Source organism: Eurytemora carolleeae, unplaced genomic scaffold (assembly GCF_000591075.1).
Source record: "Eurytemora carolleeae unplaced genomic scaffold, Eaff_2.0 scaffold74, whole genome shotgun sequence".
NCBI lineage: Eukaryota > Metazoa > Arthropoda > Copepoda > Calanoida > Temoridae > Eurytemora > Eurytemora carolleeae.
The window spans coordinates 422,163-441,062 of NW_019396090.1; the positions used below are offsets into that span (position 1 = coordinate 422,163).

General features: G+C 31.3%; 1 protein-coding gene across 1 annotated transcript in view; it reads left to right on the top strand.

Annotated features, from left to right (window-relative positions):
* Window positions 1–14,240: 14,240 nt before the first annotated feature.
* The window catches only part of LOC111718409 (uncharacterized), a 19,292-nt gene continuing 14,632 nt past the window's right edge, over window positions 14,241–18,900 (top strand). The window contains exons 1-5 of the mRNA XM_023493987.1: window positions 14,241–14,268; window positions 15,586–15,646; window positions 15,895–16,656; window positions 17,741–17,854; window positions 18,530–18,828. Of these exons, the coding sequence (XP_023349755.1) occupies window positions 14,241–14,268; window positions 15,586–15,646; window positions 15,895–16,656; window positions 17,741–17,854; window positions 18,530–18,828 (1,264 nt within the window). The remainder of the gene's footprint in view (window positions 14,269–15,585; window positions 15,647–15,894; window positions 16,657–17,740; window positions 17,855–18,529; window positions 18,829–18,900) is intronic.

Sequence of the window (18,900 nt, forward strand, 5' to 3'; positions counted from 1 at the left end):
TGTTTTTATATTGTTAGAACCTATACACTTGACTGAACACAGGTTCAGACACACCCCCACCTCTAGGAATACGCCAACGAGGTTACGCCCACTTGTAATATTTCATTTTTTGTGGATCATTGTTCACACACACACACACTTTTTCTTCTTCACATAGATCTAGACTGCTAGAAACCATATCTTCTTCACATAGATCTAGACTGCTAGAAACCATATCTTCTTCACATAGATCTAGACTGCGAGAAATTCTTTGAAAACAAATTTTTATTTTTTTTATAATTTTATTTAGATAATTCATGAAATTTGATCTTAAGCAAATATCAATTGTAATCTAACACCAAATACGGAATAAGGGTAGTTCAGAACTTGTAAAAAAAAATATAAACATTTTCATCTTTTATTTTTATTAATGGACAGTTTGACATTTTAAGTATCGTCTAAATTGCTTGCAAAATATGCATCAGAGCGTTCCCAAGTATTCAGCAATTCGTTGAATTTTTGCATAGATAAACTGTGCAAACATAACTCTTATCTACACAAGCTTTTGCATAAATGTTTGCTTTCGCACAATGTTTTTTTGCAAGCACATATTATACTGAAATTTTAATATATTTATTTATATTATACATTCCTAAAAATGTATATTAGACGGAATTTCTTCTGGAAGTTTTTGGACTCCGGTCCAGGGGCGGATACAGGATTTAAGTGAAGGGGGTGCTAGATTTATTTCGGAACAAAAAAATCCAGATTTAGGAACCAAAAGACGAGGCGCAGGAGAAAATTTTTTTAACATGAATATTTTTTTTCATTTTTGCGCTAGGATTTCTTTCCCTTGAGGGCTGGTGAGAAGATATTCTATAATCTCAGGTTGAGGGCTGCGCCACCCCCTGAATCCCTCTGGGGGGTGCAAAGGTCCTGCCGCCCCCCCCCCCTGTATCTGAGCAGTGAGAAAATCCTGCGAAAGTCACGTTAAAACTTTGTTTCCAGGATTTTAAATCCTAGTAGATTTTTGAATATCACTCTGTTCATTTATCTAAATATCCTCAAGTTAAAAAAAATAATGAAAAAAAAAACAATTTAATTCTGTTAACATTAGTTTTCCTTGTGCATTTATATCCTAAATCAATAACTAAAAAAATTAATTTTTAATTATTTAATTTTACAAAAACTAAAAAAAAACATTCAAAATTTAATTGCATAAATTTTCAACATTACAAAAAGGGGATCTTTCATAACAAAATGTTTTATCAAGCCACACATTAAACTGTAATTTAAGCATATTTTTGGATTATATAGATTTTCGGAGAATTAATTATTGATAACAAATATTGAATATTTTGTTACTCTTTTCGTGCAAGGGAAGCCGAATTTATAATGGAATAATTATGTAACGAAAAAAGGAATAATGGAAAATCAAGAAACACAAAAAAACAATATGAAATAAGTTCTTTATACACATATTGTAAAAATTTACATTTTTGTATATGTTTATGCACATAACCTAGTAGACCTCTGACTACACGTACCTATTTGGCCAGTTCACAGATGTTTTTTTTTAAACTGCCAGGCAGATAGGAAAAACAACCCCGGTCCTTCACTAGCAGTTAATCTACTAATAACAATATTAAATTATTTATTATGAACCATTTTCTGTGTTTCCTAAAATCCCCTAATTCATTTTTAAACATATTAATAAAACATTTCTCGGTAATAATTTTCTATTTTCTAAACTAAAAAAAGTTTTTTAGTCGCAACATAGTTTTCTGGAGTAAATTATTTTCTTTTACAATGTTTATTTGCATAAGGGAAATGTTTGCCAAATTGTGCAAATTATGGAAATGTGATTTTCTTTGTTTTTTATCCTTAGTCAAGTCAGCACAAACACACAGTCATGCCAGAACTGGCGAGTCAGTCGCTGGCTCTTCTTATGTTACCGAGCCCCTAGTGAGGAGGTAGGGGCACTCCCCCCCCCACACGCAAACAACATACTGTTTCCAGTCAAAGAGGGGGGGGGAGGGGGGCTAACCAGGGATTACTTGGGAAAATCTGGAAGAAATTCGATTTTAAAGTTATTAATTTGTGTTTTAATCAACCTTTGCTGCACTTTGAAACTTAAAGGATCTTTATTGGAAAATAAAAATCATGAAATAGTTCAAAGAATTTTTATATTAAATTCCCCAGATGAAAGAAATAGAATTTCATTAACATTCTACAAGAAAATTGCACAAAAAAGAAGAATTTTAAAAACGTATTTCAATATTTTTCTTAAAAGACTTTTAAAGAATAAAAATATAACTTCTCATCAATTTCATTAGATTTTTTAATTTGATGAAAAGTTATATTTTATTTTAGTCATTTATTTTCCTTCTTTTTATCTTTTTTTTCCTGACGTCGAATGCATAAAGTATATAAAGTAGTAATCTCTGTTTTCTGTCTGTTCGTTTGTATGTCCGATCATAACTTAGCAACACATTGACCGATTTGCCTCAATTTTTTTATCTTTACGCTTGGTTTAAGAGTGCGCAGGTTGTCTTTCTAGACAAAGTAGGGTTCCCAAGCTAGTTGTATAAAAAAGTAGTAATCTCTGTTTGTTTGTATGTCCGATCATAAATCAGGAACCCTTGGACCGATTTACCTCAAACTTTTATTAGGAACCCCTGGACCGATTTACCTCAAACTTTTATCAGGAACCCCTGGACCGATTCACCTCAAACTTTTATCGGGGATATCGGCGGAACCACGGTATTGTTCACAATTTGGTCTTAAAATTCTCATTTTAGTTTAGTGGGTTGAATTTTAAAACGAAAGCTAAGTTTCCAGACAACGCTGGGTTCCCAAACTAGTATTGAATAATGTGCAAAGTTTGTTCTATACATTTTGATAAACCCTTATCAAATATCAATTTGTTATATAACATATTATATCAATAAAGTTTTTAAACATGTGAATGATAACATTTTATATCATGAAAAATTTCAAAAGAAACAATGTGAAAATGTTTTGGAAAAAAATCATAAGTATCCATGCTTACTTAACAGTTAAAATCAAGGATTCTGCCGAAAACTTCTTTAAAAATAAAGTTGAAAAAAGTTGAAATGTATATCATAAAAACTACAAAAATGTCAGCTAGTAAGGCAAAATCAAAGACCAAGGCGTTGGGACACCTTAAATCCCAGTGCCGAACATTGAGCCCACTTTTCCTAACTCTCTGGATTTCAGTGCATAAATTTTAGCTGATAATATTCTATTTTTTTTGCTATAATGATTCAACTTTTTTCTTCCTAAAATGAGGGGTAAATGTTTTATTGAAATATTGTTAACCTTTCTGACAGAAACAATCTCAAGAACTGACGAGGGTCAACCCAGATCGAAATATATTTTCAATAAATGTGGAACTAACATCTACTTTTTTTACTCTACAGAGGTTTGGTCCATCACCATCACCGAATTTTAAATTGAAATATCATTTCCTGGAAAATTGAAGAAAATAAATGATTTTATGCGAAATGTAAATGATTTTTTTTGGGTAAAACCGCATCAAAAAGAATTGAAAAAAAATACATGGATGGGGGGGGGGGTGATTCTAAAATAATGAAATCCTATAACTTAGTGACTATGTAGAACATTGTGTTTTTTCTTGTTATACTTGAAAACATTATTATTTTGTATACAGTATAATTCAGCAGAAAAATACTCTACGAAATTATTTTATCAACTTAACAACATGTTTTTGATAAGAACGATTTGATTAAAGGTCAGTGTTTCTGACTTCTCTTTAATGATAAATTATGTTTAAATGTTTTGATGTTGTTTCGTCGAAATCCTATGAAGTTTTTCTTCATCATTCTTAACTTATACATTTAATTATCAATATTGGTGTTAGATACTGTCCTAAAGACATTTTCCCAAGGGCGACTTCCCGAGTGACAATTTTCCAAGTGGCAACTTCCCAAAGGTTAGGTTATGCCCTCTGAGGCGCCGCAGTCTGCAATGGGGGGGGGCCGAGCGCTGCGGCTAGGATGGGCTAAGGAGCCGAGCGTCGCGGCTAGAACAGGCTAAAAGCCAAGCGCTGCTGCTAGTACAGACTTGGGAAGTTGCCACTTGGGAAAATTCCTTTGGGAAGTTGCCACTATCTATCTATATATCTATCTATCTATCTATCTATCTATCTATCTACCTACCTACCTAACTTAAGATATAGCTTTCCCATCTATCTATCTCCCTAAAATTATATCTATCCATCTACCTTTTTATCTATCCATCTACCTTTTTATCTATCCATCTATCTATCTGAATATTTATCTATCCATCTACCTTTTTATATATCCGTCTATCTATCTGAATATTTATCTATCCATTTACCTTTTTATATATCCGTCTATCTATCTGAATATTTATCTATCCATCTACCTTTTTATCTATCCATCTATCTATCTGAATATTTATCTATCCATCTATCTATCTGAATATTTATCGTCTATCTATCTGAATATTTATGTATTCATCTATCTTTCTCTCTCTATCTCTCTCTCTTTCCATATAAATATCTAAATGTCTATATCCTATATCTACCTATCTAGCTGTCTATCTATCTATGTATCTACCTCCCAACTGCCCGGGGGTCCCGGTAAAAACACTAGACATCCTCATCCTTATATATATATCCAGCTTTAAGCCAACAGCACACAAACATATTCCTACAAATATTCAAACATACAGTGATAACCAGAATACTCTGTATTAGTAAGACGACTTTTAGGTTCAAGTAATGAGCCTAATAAACATGATGCACACCATTTGTGCAGTTTAGACAAACCTATTTAACTTGATAATTGATTCAATCAGCAACAACAAAAACTATTTGCTTTGTAACAACATAAAATTCATTTAAGTATTGCTATAATATCGTTTTCCTATTCCACAGTTTTCTGAAGATCACTGATAATGTCAAACTTAAGTAAATAAAACGTAAATTTTAAATCTTATATGCTAATAGTCATAACTCATGTTCCTTAAGCACTGCATAGATTCAGTATTTCCATTTACTGTTTATTCTCATGATAAGGTCTTATTGGATGATAAGATAGATAGAAAGATAGATGATACTGCCATGCGATTTCTGTTGGTTCAGAATGGACACCAAACACATGGCTGAACCCTGATTGGATCAGACACTAATGGAATATATATTAATATAAAAATAAAAATTTAGATCAAATGCATTATTTACTACAAGTCTAATTTGCTAACATTGAGGAACTATTCCTAACTTATTTTAATTAACCTAATTGAAAAATGTTTGAATTCTTTAAAAGAATGTTGAGTTTTGAGATTTCGATTTACGTCATTGAGAGGTTTCCTTTCAGAATTTTGACCTATTTAAGAGTTCTCTAAATTGTCAAAGATAATGTGTTTCATGGAGACTGAGACGACCGGTCTTCCCTACCTCCCATATTCCTAAATTACTTATCTTCTGCGCGTAACTTAATTACTTATCTGCGCGTAACTTAATCCTTTTAAAAAACAAATTGTATCTGAATTCGAAATGTAATAATTAACCCTAATTGGGGGATAAAGGGTTTCAATGCATGATCATAGTCCAATTAAACCACCAACTTTAATAGTTCGACAAAAATCGAAAAAAGGTTGGAAAAATGTCCGAAATAATTGTTTGTTTTTGAAAAAAATATTAAGAAGTGTTACATGTTTCTACATCCATTTTTCAAATGCTTTTCATAAATTTAGTTTTAGAGAATTTCTTGTTTTCTGGATCATCGGGTTTAGGAAGTTGTGGGAGAGGGAAGGGGGAGTTTTGTAACATTAGAGTTGATACATGGACATTGGATATTGGACAGAGGGAAGAAAACCGCAGAAACCATTTTAGTCTCGCTCTCGCTGAATTCGTAAAAAGAGGAATTAAATTGAATTCTAAATTTGAGAAAAAGAATTTGTTTTCAATTTGAAAAGTAAAGTTTTAGCATAAAAAATTTCGCCACAAAAGGTTTGTAAACACTAGAAGCATGGTTTGTTAGACATTTAGGCATTTGGTAGACATTTAGGCATTTGGTAGACATTCAGGCATTTGGTAGACTTTTAGGCATTTGGGTATAAATTTAGGCAGTTTTGTAGACATTCAGGCAGTTGGTAGACATTTAGGCAGTTTTGTAGACATTTAGGCATTTGGGTATAAATTTAGGCAGTTTTGTAGACATTCAGACAGTTGGTAGACATTTAGGCATTTGGGTATAAATTTAGGCAGTTTTGTAGACATTCAGACAGTTGGTAGACATTTAGGCATTTGTATAAAAATTTAGGCTGTTTGGTAGACATTCAGACAGTTAGGTAAAAATTCAGACAGTTGGTAGACATTAGACATTTTAGGAATCCGGTAGATATATAGGCAGTTTGTTAGACATTCAGGCAAATTTTTAGGCAGTTCTGTAGACATTCAGGCAGCCTAGTAGACATTCGGAGAGCCTGGTAGACATAAATACAAATATAGATATACAGTTGATTTAAACAAAGAAGAAAATGTATCTACGTTTAATTTTACATCTGTATAATTGCAGATTTAGAACAAAGTTTATTGTTCTCTAACATCTGGTATCTTATATATATATATATAATATATAGAAGTGAGAGCAATATTATGTATATTTTGATGTTTTTATAAAGCAAATAGTATTACAAGTATCTGGAAAATCAAGTTTAAATTGTAATGTGCCTTTGTGTGCTATTTTCCATGTTCATTGAACTATCTGATTCCACAAATTCCTGGGTCTTACTGTAAATTCAACTTTTATTGCAATTACTATTTATTATTATGAACCTACACGTTATATAATTTTTTATTATTTTTCAGGTATGTGCATTGTGCAATGGGTTAAAGCAGAAGGTTGTATATGTTTAAACTTGTTTCGTTTTGTTTCCTGTAAACCATTTACTAGCTAAATACATAGATTAATAACAATACAGATAGAACACCAGATTTCGTCTTTTCAAGATTTTTTCGTTCACAATAACCCTGAGGCAAAAGCCTAAAAGGGTTATGCGCATGCCGCGTTGGATGACAAGACAGAGAGAGAGAGAGCATGCCCGTAATTTCTTTGGGCCTCAGGGTTTTGAACGAATACCCCATAAATCTTGAAAAGACAACATGTTCAATCTGTTTTATTATTAATCTATGGCTAAATAGTGCAGGTGCCACTGTAAACTCTTGAACATTATATTTATAACCCGGTTTAAACAAGTTTTTTTCTGGTTTAAATATAAATTGAGATGTTTTTTTTCTTCAATTTAAGCATACATTTTTTATGGCTATTTTGACTTTTCAAATTTATTTGTTCTTGGCTAAAGCTGTTTTTTTTCAAACCATTTTTTTAAGATTAAACTTTTAAGAGACCCTCATAGGGTGTCATGTCTGATTCACAACGGAACTTCTAAAATCTTGTCTTATTAAAGGGACTGTAGAGGAAAAATGAATGGGGGTTTAGGCTGAAACCTGAGAATCTGAGGTGTTGAACGATACATATTACATATATAAGACATCTATCTGATGTCCCTGTCTCAAGAAATTGAAAATAAAAACTGTTTCAAAATTATACTAAAACGTTCATATATGAGATTTTGTATAAGATTCGTAGCATTAAACAGATCTTATTCAACATACAGGCAACTAATCCGAAAATTACTATATCCCACAGGAGCCTGAGAATCTCAGATTTGCTCTTGTTATAATCTTTAAATTTATTTTGCATTTTTAATAGATATAATTGATAATATTATTACGTATAGTTTGTATATTCCGTATTACGTCACCAGAACTTCCACTGCAATGGCAGAGCTGTATACTGGTCATGTGATACAGAAAGAGACACGTGCCAACGGTACTGCACTAACATTGGGTGGAAGTTCTAGTGACGTAATACGGACTATTTAGACTAATAGTCTGTATTTTTCTATATAAATCTATCTTTCTGTTTATCTATCTACATCCTATATCTTCCTATCTTGTTCTATGTTTTTCTTCAAATCTATTTGTAAATCTATCATGTATCATTTTTTCTATCTATCTGTGAATAATCTATATCTTCTTTTCTTAATCTGCTTCTATCTCTTTATTTATCCATCTATTATTCTATTTTTATGTTTTCCTTCATTTCTGTTTATGTATTTATTTTATAGCTTTCTATTTATAATTTATCTATCTATCTTTATCAATATATCTATCTTTCTATCTATTTATAGATATACATATATCTACTAACTATCTATCGATTTAGCCATTTATCTATATATCCATCTATTTATCCATCTATACATCTATTCATCTATCCATTTATCAATCTACCTATCTATCTATCTATATATCTATCTATTCCTCACGAAACTGAATGAATGCATTACTGCTTGAAGGCCTGAAAGGAGTGGCTGTAGACCTATTTATCAAGTTTCGACATTTAACTTTTATTATACATATATTATTCATGTAAGCTTTTACAGTCAGCAAGTATACATATACAAATACATAGATATACATTATACCCGTTCTATTTTACATAGATATACATTATACCCGTTCTGTTTTACATAGATATACATTATACCCGTTCTATTTTACATATCTTCTTTTTCTGCATCTTAAGCTTATAAAAGTCTAGTTTTAAGATATCATTTTTCAAAGATAGTCATTTATTTACTAACTAACATAAATTGAAATCTATAATGCTATTGAGATCATTGAGAGTAACTCAAATGTTGAATTTCTAATAATTAACTGTTCTCATTCTTGAGCGTAAAATAAAAACTGGCTGAGCTACGAGGTTATAAAGTTGTACCAGTGATGTCGTACAAATTTTACCGTCTTCTTCTGCATAGGTCAAAGCTCTACGTTTAAAAAGCCTGAATTTCTTAACGGAAACATTGAAAAAGGATAATGAACCTCTTTTAGGCAGTGAAATGTTAAAAAAGTTTTTTTTTCAAGTCCAAATATATGAAAAACAATCTAAATATCATCATTCACGGATTCATTTACGGAAAAGTTATTTTGACAGTTTGTTGTTTATAAGATAGTTGACTCAGTAAGAATTTGCATTGCTTTTCACATTCTAATGAGAAATATGAATTTTACTGATATTGAAAAAATTCAAATTTTGGAAGTGCTTACACTTCTACATCGAAAATTAAAAGAATTGTTTATATTTATATTTATAAATATACATATGTTCATATATATTTTTACAGGGTGAATAAAAAAACCGGGATTATCGATGTTTTGAACCATTTTCAAATTTTGTGTTTTGCTCGAATTTTAGGCACAAAAAAAATAAAATGCGACAAAAAACTCAAAAATTTATAAAAGTTTAAATAAGATATCACAAAAAATGTAAGACAATTATTTGGATTTTTGAAGTCATTACAGTTCTAAGGTTATAATTTGATTACATTTACTCCAGATTTCCACTCGAAATGTTTGCGGTTTTTTTGCAATGTCTCTTATAATTTTTTAAAAATATTTTAGAATTTTTTTATCACTTTTAATTTCGTTTGCTTAAAATCCGAACAGAACAAATTTTGAAAATTTCGTATAAAACTGTATATGTATAAACTATAAAACTATAGATCTCTTACTAAATATTCGGTTTAGAATATTGTAAATAATTTAATCCTAAATTAATATTAAAAACTAATTAATATTAAAAACTTTCTTCATCACGGAAATCTGGTAGAAATTTAATTTGTTAAATTTTGTCAATCACGCGTCATTTATTCATATATTTATAATTTTTTATAATTTTTTATCCTTTTTACATTCATTCATGTATTTCTACATCCTATCATTTAATTATTTATATGTTAATTTTTTATCATTATATTAAATATTAACTCTACATACTGCCCTTCATGAGAAGGTATCATTAATGCTTTCCAAGAAACGCGTCATTCCCCCCCCCCCCCCAAACTTCATCGGTATAATTACGAATGTCTTGATTGGTACGTGTGATTAATCTTTCAGAGGTCAGATTTAAGGAATTTAGCAAGAAGTAGTTTATTTACAAATATTTAAACCCGTCTCATTCATTCATTAAACCCGTCTATTCATTTATTAGACCCGACTCATTCATTCATTATACCTGACCTCATTTATTAATTAAACCCGACCTCATTCATTAATTAAACCCGTCTCATTCATTCATTAAACCCAACCCATTCATTCATTATACCTGACCTCATTCATTCACTAAACCTGACCTCATTCATTCATTAAACTCGTCTCATTCATTTATTAAACCCGAATCATTAATTCATTAAACCTGACCTCATTTATTCATTAAACCCGACCTCATGCATTCATTAAACCCGTCTCATTCATTCATTAAACCCGCCTCATTCATTCATTCATTCATTCATTCATTCATGAAAACCGACATCATTATGTCGTTAAACTCGTCTCATTTAATCATTAAACCCGAATTCATTCATTCATTAAATTTGACCTCATTCACTCACTAAACCCGACCTCATTCATCCATTAAACCCGACCTCATTCATTCATTAAACTTGACATCATTCATTCATTAAACCTGACCTATACTATTCAGCAAACTCATATATAAGTCTGAGGCTGAGATAAAATCTGCCATATTAATAATACAAATATAAATCATGTAAATTCTTTTTTCATGCATTTTTCCTCACAAAATGGTCTTTTTTCCCTTTAAAGCTTATTTGAAAGTTGAGATTACATTTTGAGATCAGTGGTGTAAAAAAATAAGATATTGTTGTATTGATATCGAAATAATTTTTAAATTCTATCAAAAAGAACATTTATTAAACTCAAATACTTTTTAAGAAGAATTATGCTAAAAATAATTAGTTTAGTTAATTGTGTAACAACAATTTTTTAAAAGTTTTTTGATTATATAAATTCCTTCCAATGTTTGTTTGATGAAATCTTTCTCTGTTTGGTTTCAATGTCCGGTTTCTAAATTATATACTGCATAACCCCCTCTAGGTCTAATCCCATAAAAGCCTCGCTTCACAAATTGGCGCGCCTGACACAAAGAAGTCTTGAGAAATCTAGCGTGCCCTGCCGGGGGTCGCTAGGCGGTCCGGGTCACCCCCCCCCACTTCATTCCTCGCAACAAGTGCGGCGTCAGTCGCTTGTGTCTTGCACAGTCAGTATTTGGGGGCTCGGTAATCTTTGCAATTCCGAAGTCGGTCGCTTGTGCCATAACCCGCCTGTCTATAGGGATGCACTACTTTTTACTGATAGCTGTATAGTTGAGGAGAGGAGGGAAGGGATGTTGGAAAAATATCTTTTTCATTTCTAATTGAATTAATCTCAGGTCCCTGGTATACGCACACGTTGCATTATTTAACAAAATGTGTCTAAAAACTATGATTTCATTTAAATAATTTGAAAAATCCACAATTTCTGAGGAAAATTCAGAAATATAAAATTAATTTTTCCAACCCCCTGGAAACCTCCAATTCACAAAGTATATGAGAGTATAACACGAAAGTTTTCCTATAATGTCCACGGACTGTGTATATGTTGAGAGAAGGGGGATAATTATATTTTTTTATCTAGCTGTTTTATAACATAATTTATACATCTATCTGCCTAAGTATACTTATATCTATTCAACGGTTTTATGTCTATATTAATATATGTATACAGGGTGGGTCAAAATAAAGGGTGGTTAGCGGCGTCTGGTGCGAAATTGTACATTTTTTGTGCAACTCTCCTGTATGGTATTTTTTCAATATTTTTTGGAATATGGGCCAAAAAAATCCGCGAAACTTTCATTTCTCTTAAAATCAACAGTTTAGAAAAGCAATAATGTTTTTATATATTATTTCTGTCAAATTCTTAAAATTTATGCATACAGGAGGTTGCACAAAAAAGGGCAATTTTGCATCTGGTGCCTCTAATCACATTTTTTTTGACTCACCCTGTACATATAAATATTATCCGTCTAATTTTATTTCTAATTAGTATACAAGAGATATTACATATATCTATCAAATCATCAATCGTTCTTTCTATTCCACCTATCTAACTATTTTACGGACTATATATTTATGTATTTTTGTTATTCTCTAAAAATATTATTGCAAAAAAATATTTGTATGAATGAGCTATTATCATTAGAAAAACAAAATTGAAAAACAACTCGAAAATTGGCTTCCTCTCCTGAAAATAGGAGGTACAGTTGAAATTTTTTTCAAAAATAAAGCGCTGTTACCTGGATTTTCTTGTTAAGCTTAAAACGGGGTCTTGACGTACCAATTGAAGTTGTATTTCAGTTTGAAAATTTGCCGAAAAAACCGCAATAGTATTAACTGTTGATAGCTTTTTCTAGTTGCATGCATTTTAACAATGTATGCAAAAAGAAAATGCCATACAATTTGAATTAATGTTAAAAATTTATGAAATAATCCGATTTCTTTAATTGTAATAAAACTTTTACGATTAATTTCAATATAATATAAATACATATGTATTAAAGTTATAAAATTATACTTAAACAAGTGTTTTTGATGTTAAATTGAATTTTTAATTATTACAGAAAGTAATTTTTAAACAAATGTTTTGTCTCTGTATAAATTGTTTGATGGTGGGGCGTTTAAAAAAGTTAGATTTAAAAAAAACGATTTCGTTAATTTCTTTTTTACTGATTAAATTTAAAAATTAAGTTTAACGTTCTAAAAATCTTTTATGCAAGACAAAATATAAAATTTAAATGTTAACTGTTTTGGCCGAGTTTGAATTTGAAAATATTTTCACTTCAATTTGAAATTGATCTTATCTTCAGCATATTTATAAATATTATTTTCACTTGAAATTTTGTTCTGAAGAATTTTAGAATAATGATACCGAGTTTAACCTAGAAATTAACGGTTCAACAAAATAACAGAATAAATGTTAGAGTGACTGTAAGCGTAATTTCCAGTGACCCTCCAATCTCCATTTAAAGTTTTTTTTCTATCAAATGTGGATTCTCTTCAAAAGTGACTTGTGCATTTCTACTACAGGAAAGCATTTAGGAATTAACCACTATTGAACCTATAAAATCGATAATATCTTCCACATTATTGATCAGAGAAAGGTTTCAAGGGTACCGTTGTGCATCGGTCCTTGCTATCTTTGCATGGAGGGTCACTTGGAATTACTCTTACAGTCTATCTTAAAGCTTATTCTGACAACTTTCATTTTCAAAAAGAAACAAATTAAAATTTTTTTGAAATTAGAATAAAAATCTTTTTCAAGTATTTTTTAATTAAAAAAGAATTTAATAACTTTCAGAAAAATTGAAACTTGATTAATTTATAAACTTGGCAATTTTTAAGTCTATATAAGCGTTTATTTATTTAATTAAAACTGCTGAATTAAGATTGCTAGGTTTTTGTTTTGTTTGTTAACTTTGTACTATTCAGCAAACTCATATATAAGTCTGAGGCATTGAGGCGTTTCCATAGCACCATTTCAAGATCCCAGTTGTTATAAAGATAAATATAAATACAAATATTTATTATTAATTCTTGAAAAATCAAATATTGATAAATTAATTATTATCTTAAATCAAAGAAGGTAAACCAAATATGTTCAGGAAAATTCAACAAAATCAATTATTTAGAGGATATTTAATACAGAATTATTACTGAAAAAAGTTAGTTATATTCAATAATTATATATAAAATCCTCGAAAATATTAATTATCTTATATTTAAAGAAAATTCCTCCCCCACCCGACCCCCCCTGAAGTCGTGGCCGCGTGGTTAGTTCAGAGTTCTGTCAATTTGTTATCATAAGATGTAATTTTTGTTGTCCCTTCCTCACTACCTTGAATCAGCAGAATCCATCTTATATTGGTATCTATTTGAAGATATATCCCCGCTCTACAGTCGGTCGCTGGCAATTCTTGGAGTCCCTCGCTGGTGTCTCGCCTGCTGAAAAGGGGAGTCGGTCGCTTGACGGATTTCAGAGCAAGGCACCGAGCCCCGTTAGAAGAGTAAATTGGCCAGACGTGACGGTACAAAGCCTGTACAGGGCCGGGGATACCCAGCTCTAAGCCACCACAGTTCATTTCTGATCATAGCAAGAAAGACACAGGGTGGAACCGAGTTATATTTTTGAGAAATAATCGCGGAAAAAGTGAATATTTTTCATTTATTAAAAATGTAAGGTTTCCATCAATATTTGGCCTTCATTGCAGTGAAATAAAAACTGTGAAATGTTTAAAAATGACGAGATAAAGCGAGGTTTAAACTTTTTACTCCGCGGCTCAATTATCATTAAATAATTAATTTATAAAACCCAGGTATAAAAGTAATTATTGCAGTATTGGTTGTGCATAATCTGTCTATTTTTAAACTTTTTAACGAAATGTTATGATATTTATACGTTTAATTAATTTATTCTCTTCCATTTTTTTCTAATTAAATTGCTTTAAATGTGATTGAAGGTAAAGGGAATCTTAATTCTATGACGTGATTTTGTGATTGCGGCGGAGGGGGGTAATGGAAAAGGCCAAGATAGTTATTAACGCAATTAAAAAAATCCTTGGTCCGCTTCTGCGAAAAAATTCAGTATGGCACCCCTCCTCCCATTTGGCCCCCTTTTCGCCCCCTTCCTCCCCCCTTCCTTCCTAAGATGACTCAGAGCTAACTTTGAGGGGGGGGGGGTGATTAAATGAAATTGTACTTTGTTTAAAGTTTTGATAAGATTTTTAAGGAAGTTCCAAAAAAGTTTTGCTCACAATAAAAAATGTAGAAAAAAATCATTATAAAAATAAGAATTACGTGTAACTCAGTTTGAATACGTGGTTAAGTCCTCATGAAGCGACCTATATGCCCTGAATGCAGAAGGCCCACGATCAAAAGGGGGGGACTTATGACATTTCAATTTATATATTTATTTATGTATTTTAAATCATTTTGAACTCCAGTTTCACTGTGAATTTATTCAAATTTTCCTGTAAAAACCGTGGTATAACATTTTTAGGGAACTATCGTCATATTTTATATTTAATGTCTTAAATTATTTCCTAGAATTATATTTGAAACGAAATATACTTCTAAGGGTCTAAACTATGTTAATCTCTAATTCTAACAATAGAAAATATAAAAATTAAGAATTTAATAAGAATTTATGAAATGATAATATTCGTAGTAAATATCATTAAATACTACTTTCCATTCAATCTGAAACCTTAGAAAGCTATTCAAATCAAAATTATTTTGTTTTTAATGTTATTTAGAAGTTTTAATATAATACAAAAATAAATAGTCATGAATTAATGAATGATAAATAAAATCACATTGGCACTATTTCGATTAATATTTTATACGAATTTCTTCATTGAGCTTGATATTGATATCAATAGAAAGTTTGGTAAATGTAGACAGAAAGTCACAAAACTTTTACTTTTGAAAGTTTCGCAAACTTTTTTATTTATTTTTTTTAACAGCTGTATTTTTATTACAATATACGGTGTACTTGTTCTCAAATTAACAGCTGTATTTTTATACCCTCTAATTTCATCGAATTATTTTTCACTACAAATTAATTTGTTTCAGATAAGCGGGGTAAAAGAAAAAGACTGAAAGGAGCAGAAGGAAAATGGAAGAAAATCTCTAGGTAGGATTTTTAATTATCTTTTATCGTTTAGTTTTATTCTGACCGTCAATGAATAGCAAAAAAAGTAAAAAGAAAACATTGTTAGGCATTTATTTTATTAAATTTTTTTCTTACGGAGCTTTCATTTAAAATTGAATGGGGGGATACTAATGATAAATAAAAAGGTTCTTAAAAAATATTTTTTTTCGAAATTTGTGTTATTAATGTAATTAACCAAGAAAACATTAATTAAGTACAATTGTTTTCAGAAAAACACCTGTTAGCAAAGTTCCCGGTGAAAATTCTCTCCAAAATTTAGAATTCGATTCGTCAGATGTAGATAGTCTATCACCAGACCTAACCTCTTCTCAGTCCGACCTAACTAGTGACCAGACCAAGGAGATTAGTTCTGAATCAGATTCTGATACCAAGTCCAACCAATCCTCAGCCTCCACTGCCTCATCACGAGTCTCAAAAGTTTTGAAAAAGTCATTTAAAGGCAAAGCTGTTGCAATAGTTAAGCCGTTCAGCAGTGGGGTAAAAAAGAACACAGCTCTTTACGATTTTAAATCCGACGAAGAGGGAGAAAATAGAAAAGCTGCCATTTCTAGTGAATCCAATTCTGGGCTAGTTAAAAAACTTAAACACGGTAAAAATTCTGTGTCTCGCAAACTGAAATTTGGAACTGAACTGAAACCAGTTCGGGTTCGGTTAGAAAAATATAATAGCAAAAATTTCGGACAATTTAGTAAATCAAGGGAAACTGACGCAGACCCCGATTGCTCAACCACTGTTAAAAGTGAAAAACTTGATCCGCTGGAAGTGCCGGAGTGCCGACCAGTGGAAGCTGCAGTAGTTGGTTCTGTAAACTCCAGTGCCCCTGATAATATAATCCTGACTGAGCTTACTAACCCCACTATATCAGGCACCCCTGAAACCTTGTCAGGGGATCACGTGTTGCCCCCCGCTCCCCCTCTTGTTCAACCTGCACCCCCTTCACGCAATGAAGATAGCCTTGCTAAAAAGCAAAGGTGAGAAAAATGAATGCTATTTTAATTTTATTTAGGGCTCGCCTCAAACCTTAATTTATAAACCCTATATCTTTGCAACCTTCAAACTTTGACTATCTATCTAATTATCAAGGGTCGACAACATCAGGTCTCAAAGATATAAGGATAAGGAATGTTTGAGGTGAATAATTATTTCCTTAAACTTTAAAAGATCGAAACGAGACGAGGATAGAATTTTGTTATCTAGATATGCATTATGTCACCATTTACAATTAACCATACATATAATACAATTAGTGGGTATTTCATACCATATTTAAATTAACAAGAAATATTTTTCACATTTTTATGATTAAAATTTAAATCATCAATTTTAATGAATGTCGTAATTTTTTTTCTCCGATTCTAATTTTCATTATGTTTTCGACAGATAATCATTTCAGAATTGTAAGAACATTATTTATTTTTTGTTTTGGTGACTTGTTCAGGCTTACATGTAATTCTGGTTTTAAAGCCCAATATTTTAGCTACAAATATATAATATGAAATGTATAAATGTATACATTCTCTTTTTTACTTCTTTGGTTAAGGTTTAAATATTAAAACAAACAAGCGTTATTGATAATCACTGTAAAAAAAACTCGATACGGAAAATTTAAGAACCTGTTTTTACTTTTTAAATCCTCGAAAAGGCCAGTTGTATTGAATACTAAATTCCTAGCTAAATTTTTTTTTAAAAGGCGTCTTTATTTTTATCCTTTTAAAAAAGTCAAAAATCGCTAATACTAATTTGAAAAACTAGCAGAAAATGAACACAATCTTATATTCTTTGATATGTCGAACTTCAGCTTGTAAATTTAATTGAGCAGAATTTAAAGTTTTAAATTACAAATGGGGATATCAGGTTGCCAAGATATTGAAAAAGAAAATTAAACTTTGATGCGAGTAATCTTTTTCTGGGAACATTGTCTATCCATAGAATTAAACTCTTCGCTCATATATATATTTATAAATATATGTCATGCATAGCTGGCCAAACGGCTGGACTTAATGGACCTGAAATTATTTGAAGCTATTAAATTAATACAATATTAATGTTTCCTAGGATGGAAGACGACAGCAGATCGGATAGTGGTGTGAGCACTCTGCGCTCTGACGGAGCAAGATCGTCCGGGGACGAGAGATCCGGTTCAAGATCCTCAGCAATCAGTGATGACAGGTATAAATAATTAATTTTATACCAGGGGTCTTTGTCTAGTGTGCTTTAACCGTCCTTTTATCACTGAATTGTGAAAATGTGTCTGTTAATATATGTTTTTCTGAGCTCTGTGCTGACTGCTGGTTAGTGGTTAATGATGTTAAAACACACGTGTTTAGTTTTATTTAGTTATATTAAGAATCGTCTTTTCTTCAGAAAACTACAATTATTTAAATATTAGAACATTTATTTACAGTCTTGTATAATGTAGAAATAAAATTAGAAATTTAATTTACACAGCTGAACAGTTTACACACTTGTTATTTACATGACCTATAAAATTTATTTGTAATTGTTTCTTTCGATTATTGGATTTTTTATTAACGATTTTCTCAGTTTCGCACAATTTATTTACTATATTTTTTCTTGTTAATTGCTAATAATTTCTTTTCTTGAAGGGCTGGTTAATGCAGACAACTTTTTTTTAACCATGTGGTATTATCTTTTTAGTGAAACTCATTTTCTCGCTATCAGATAAACTTTTCACTCGTTGATTCGTGTTAGACTCAGCTGTCACTGAAACTAATTTAAATCTTTAGCTTTCGGATTGAAGTTTTCAGCAAACATTTTACAGAGCTGGGTTTACCAAACCGTCTGTTTGATCGTTTATCTGATTAAATTTGTTCATTTGTTCAGATCTGGTTCAAGACCGAGTGCTAGTCACAGCGCTGAGCCCGATATAAAAATAGTTGGAACCGTGGCAGGACGTAGTACTCCACACTCCCTTATTGTCGATAAAAGAGAGAAAGCTTGGAGGGAGCAAGAATCCCTCCGAAGACAGGAGGAGTCCATCAGGAGTCATCAGGAGGCAAACCTGAGACGTCAGGATCAAGAACTACGGAGGGAACAGGAGGCAACACTTGCCAGACACTTCCAGAGTCAACGGGGAGGAATGGGAGATCCAAGAAATCCTCTCCTACCTCCAGCATCTATGGGTAATAAGTAGTTTTAAAATGCCTTTAATTCCTTTTTAACACTTAATTCAAAATTCCCTTCCCCCCCCCCCC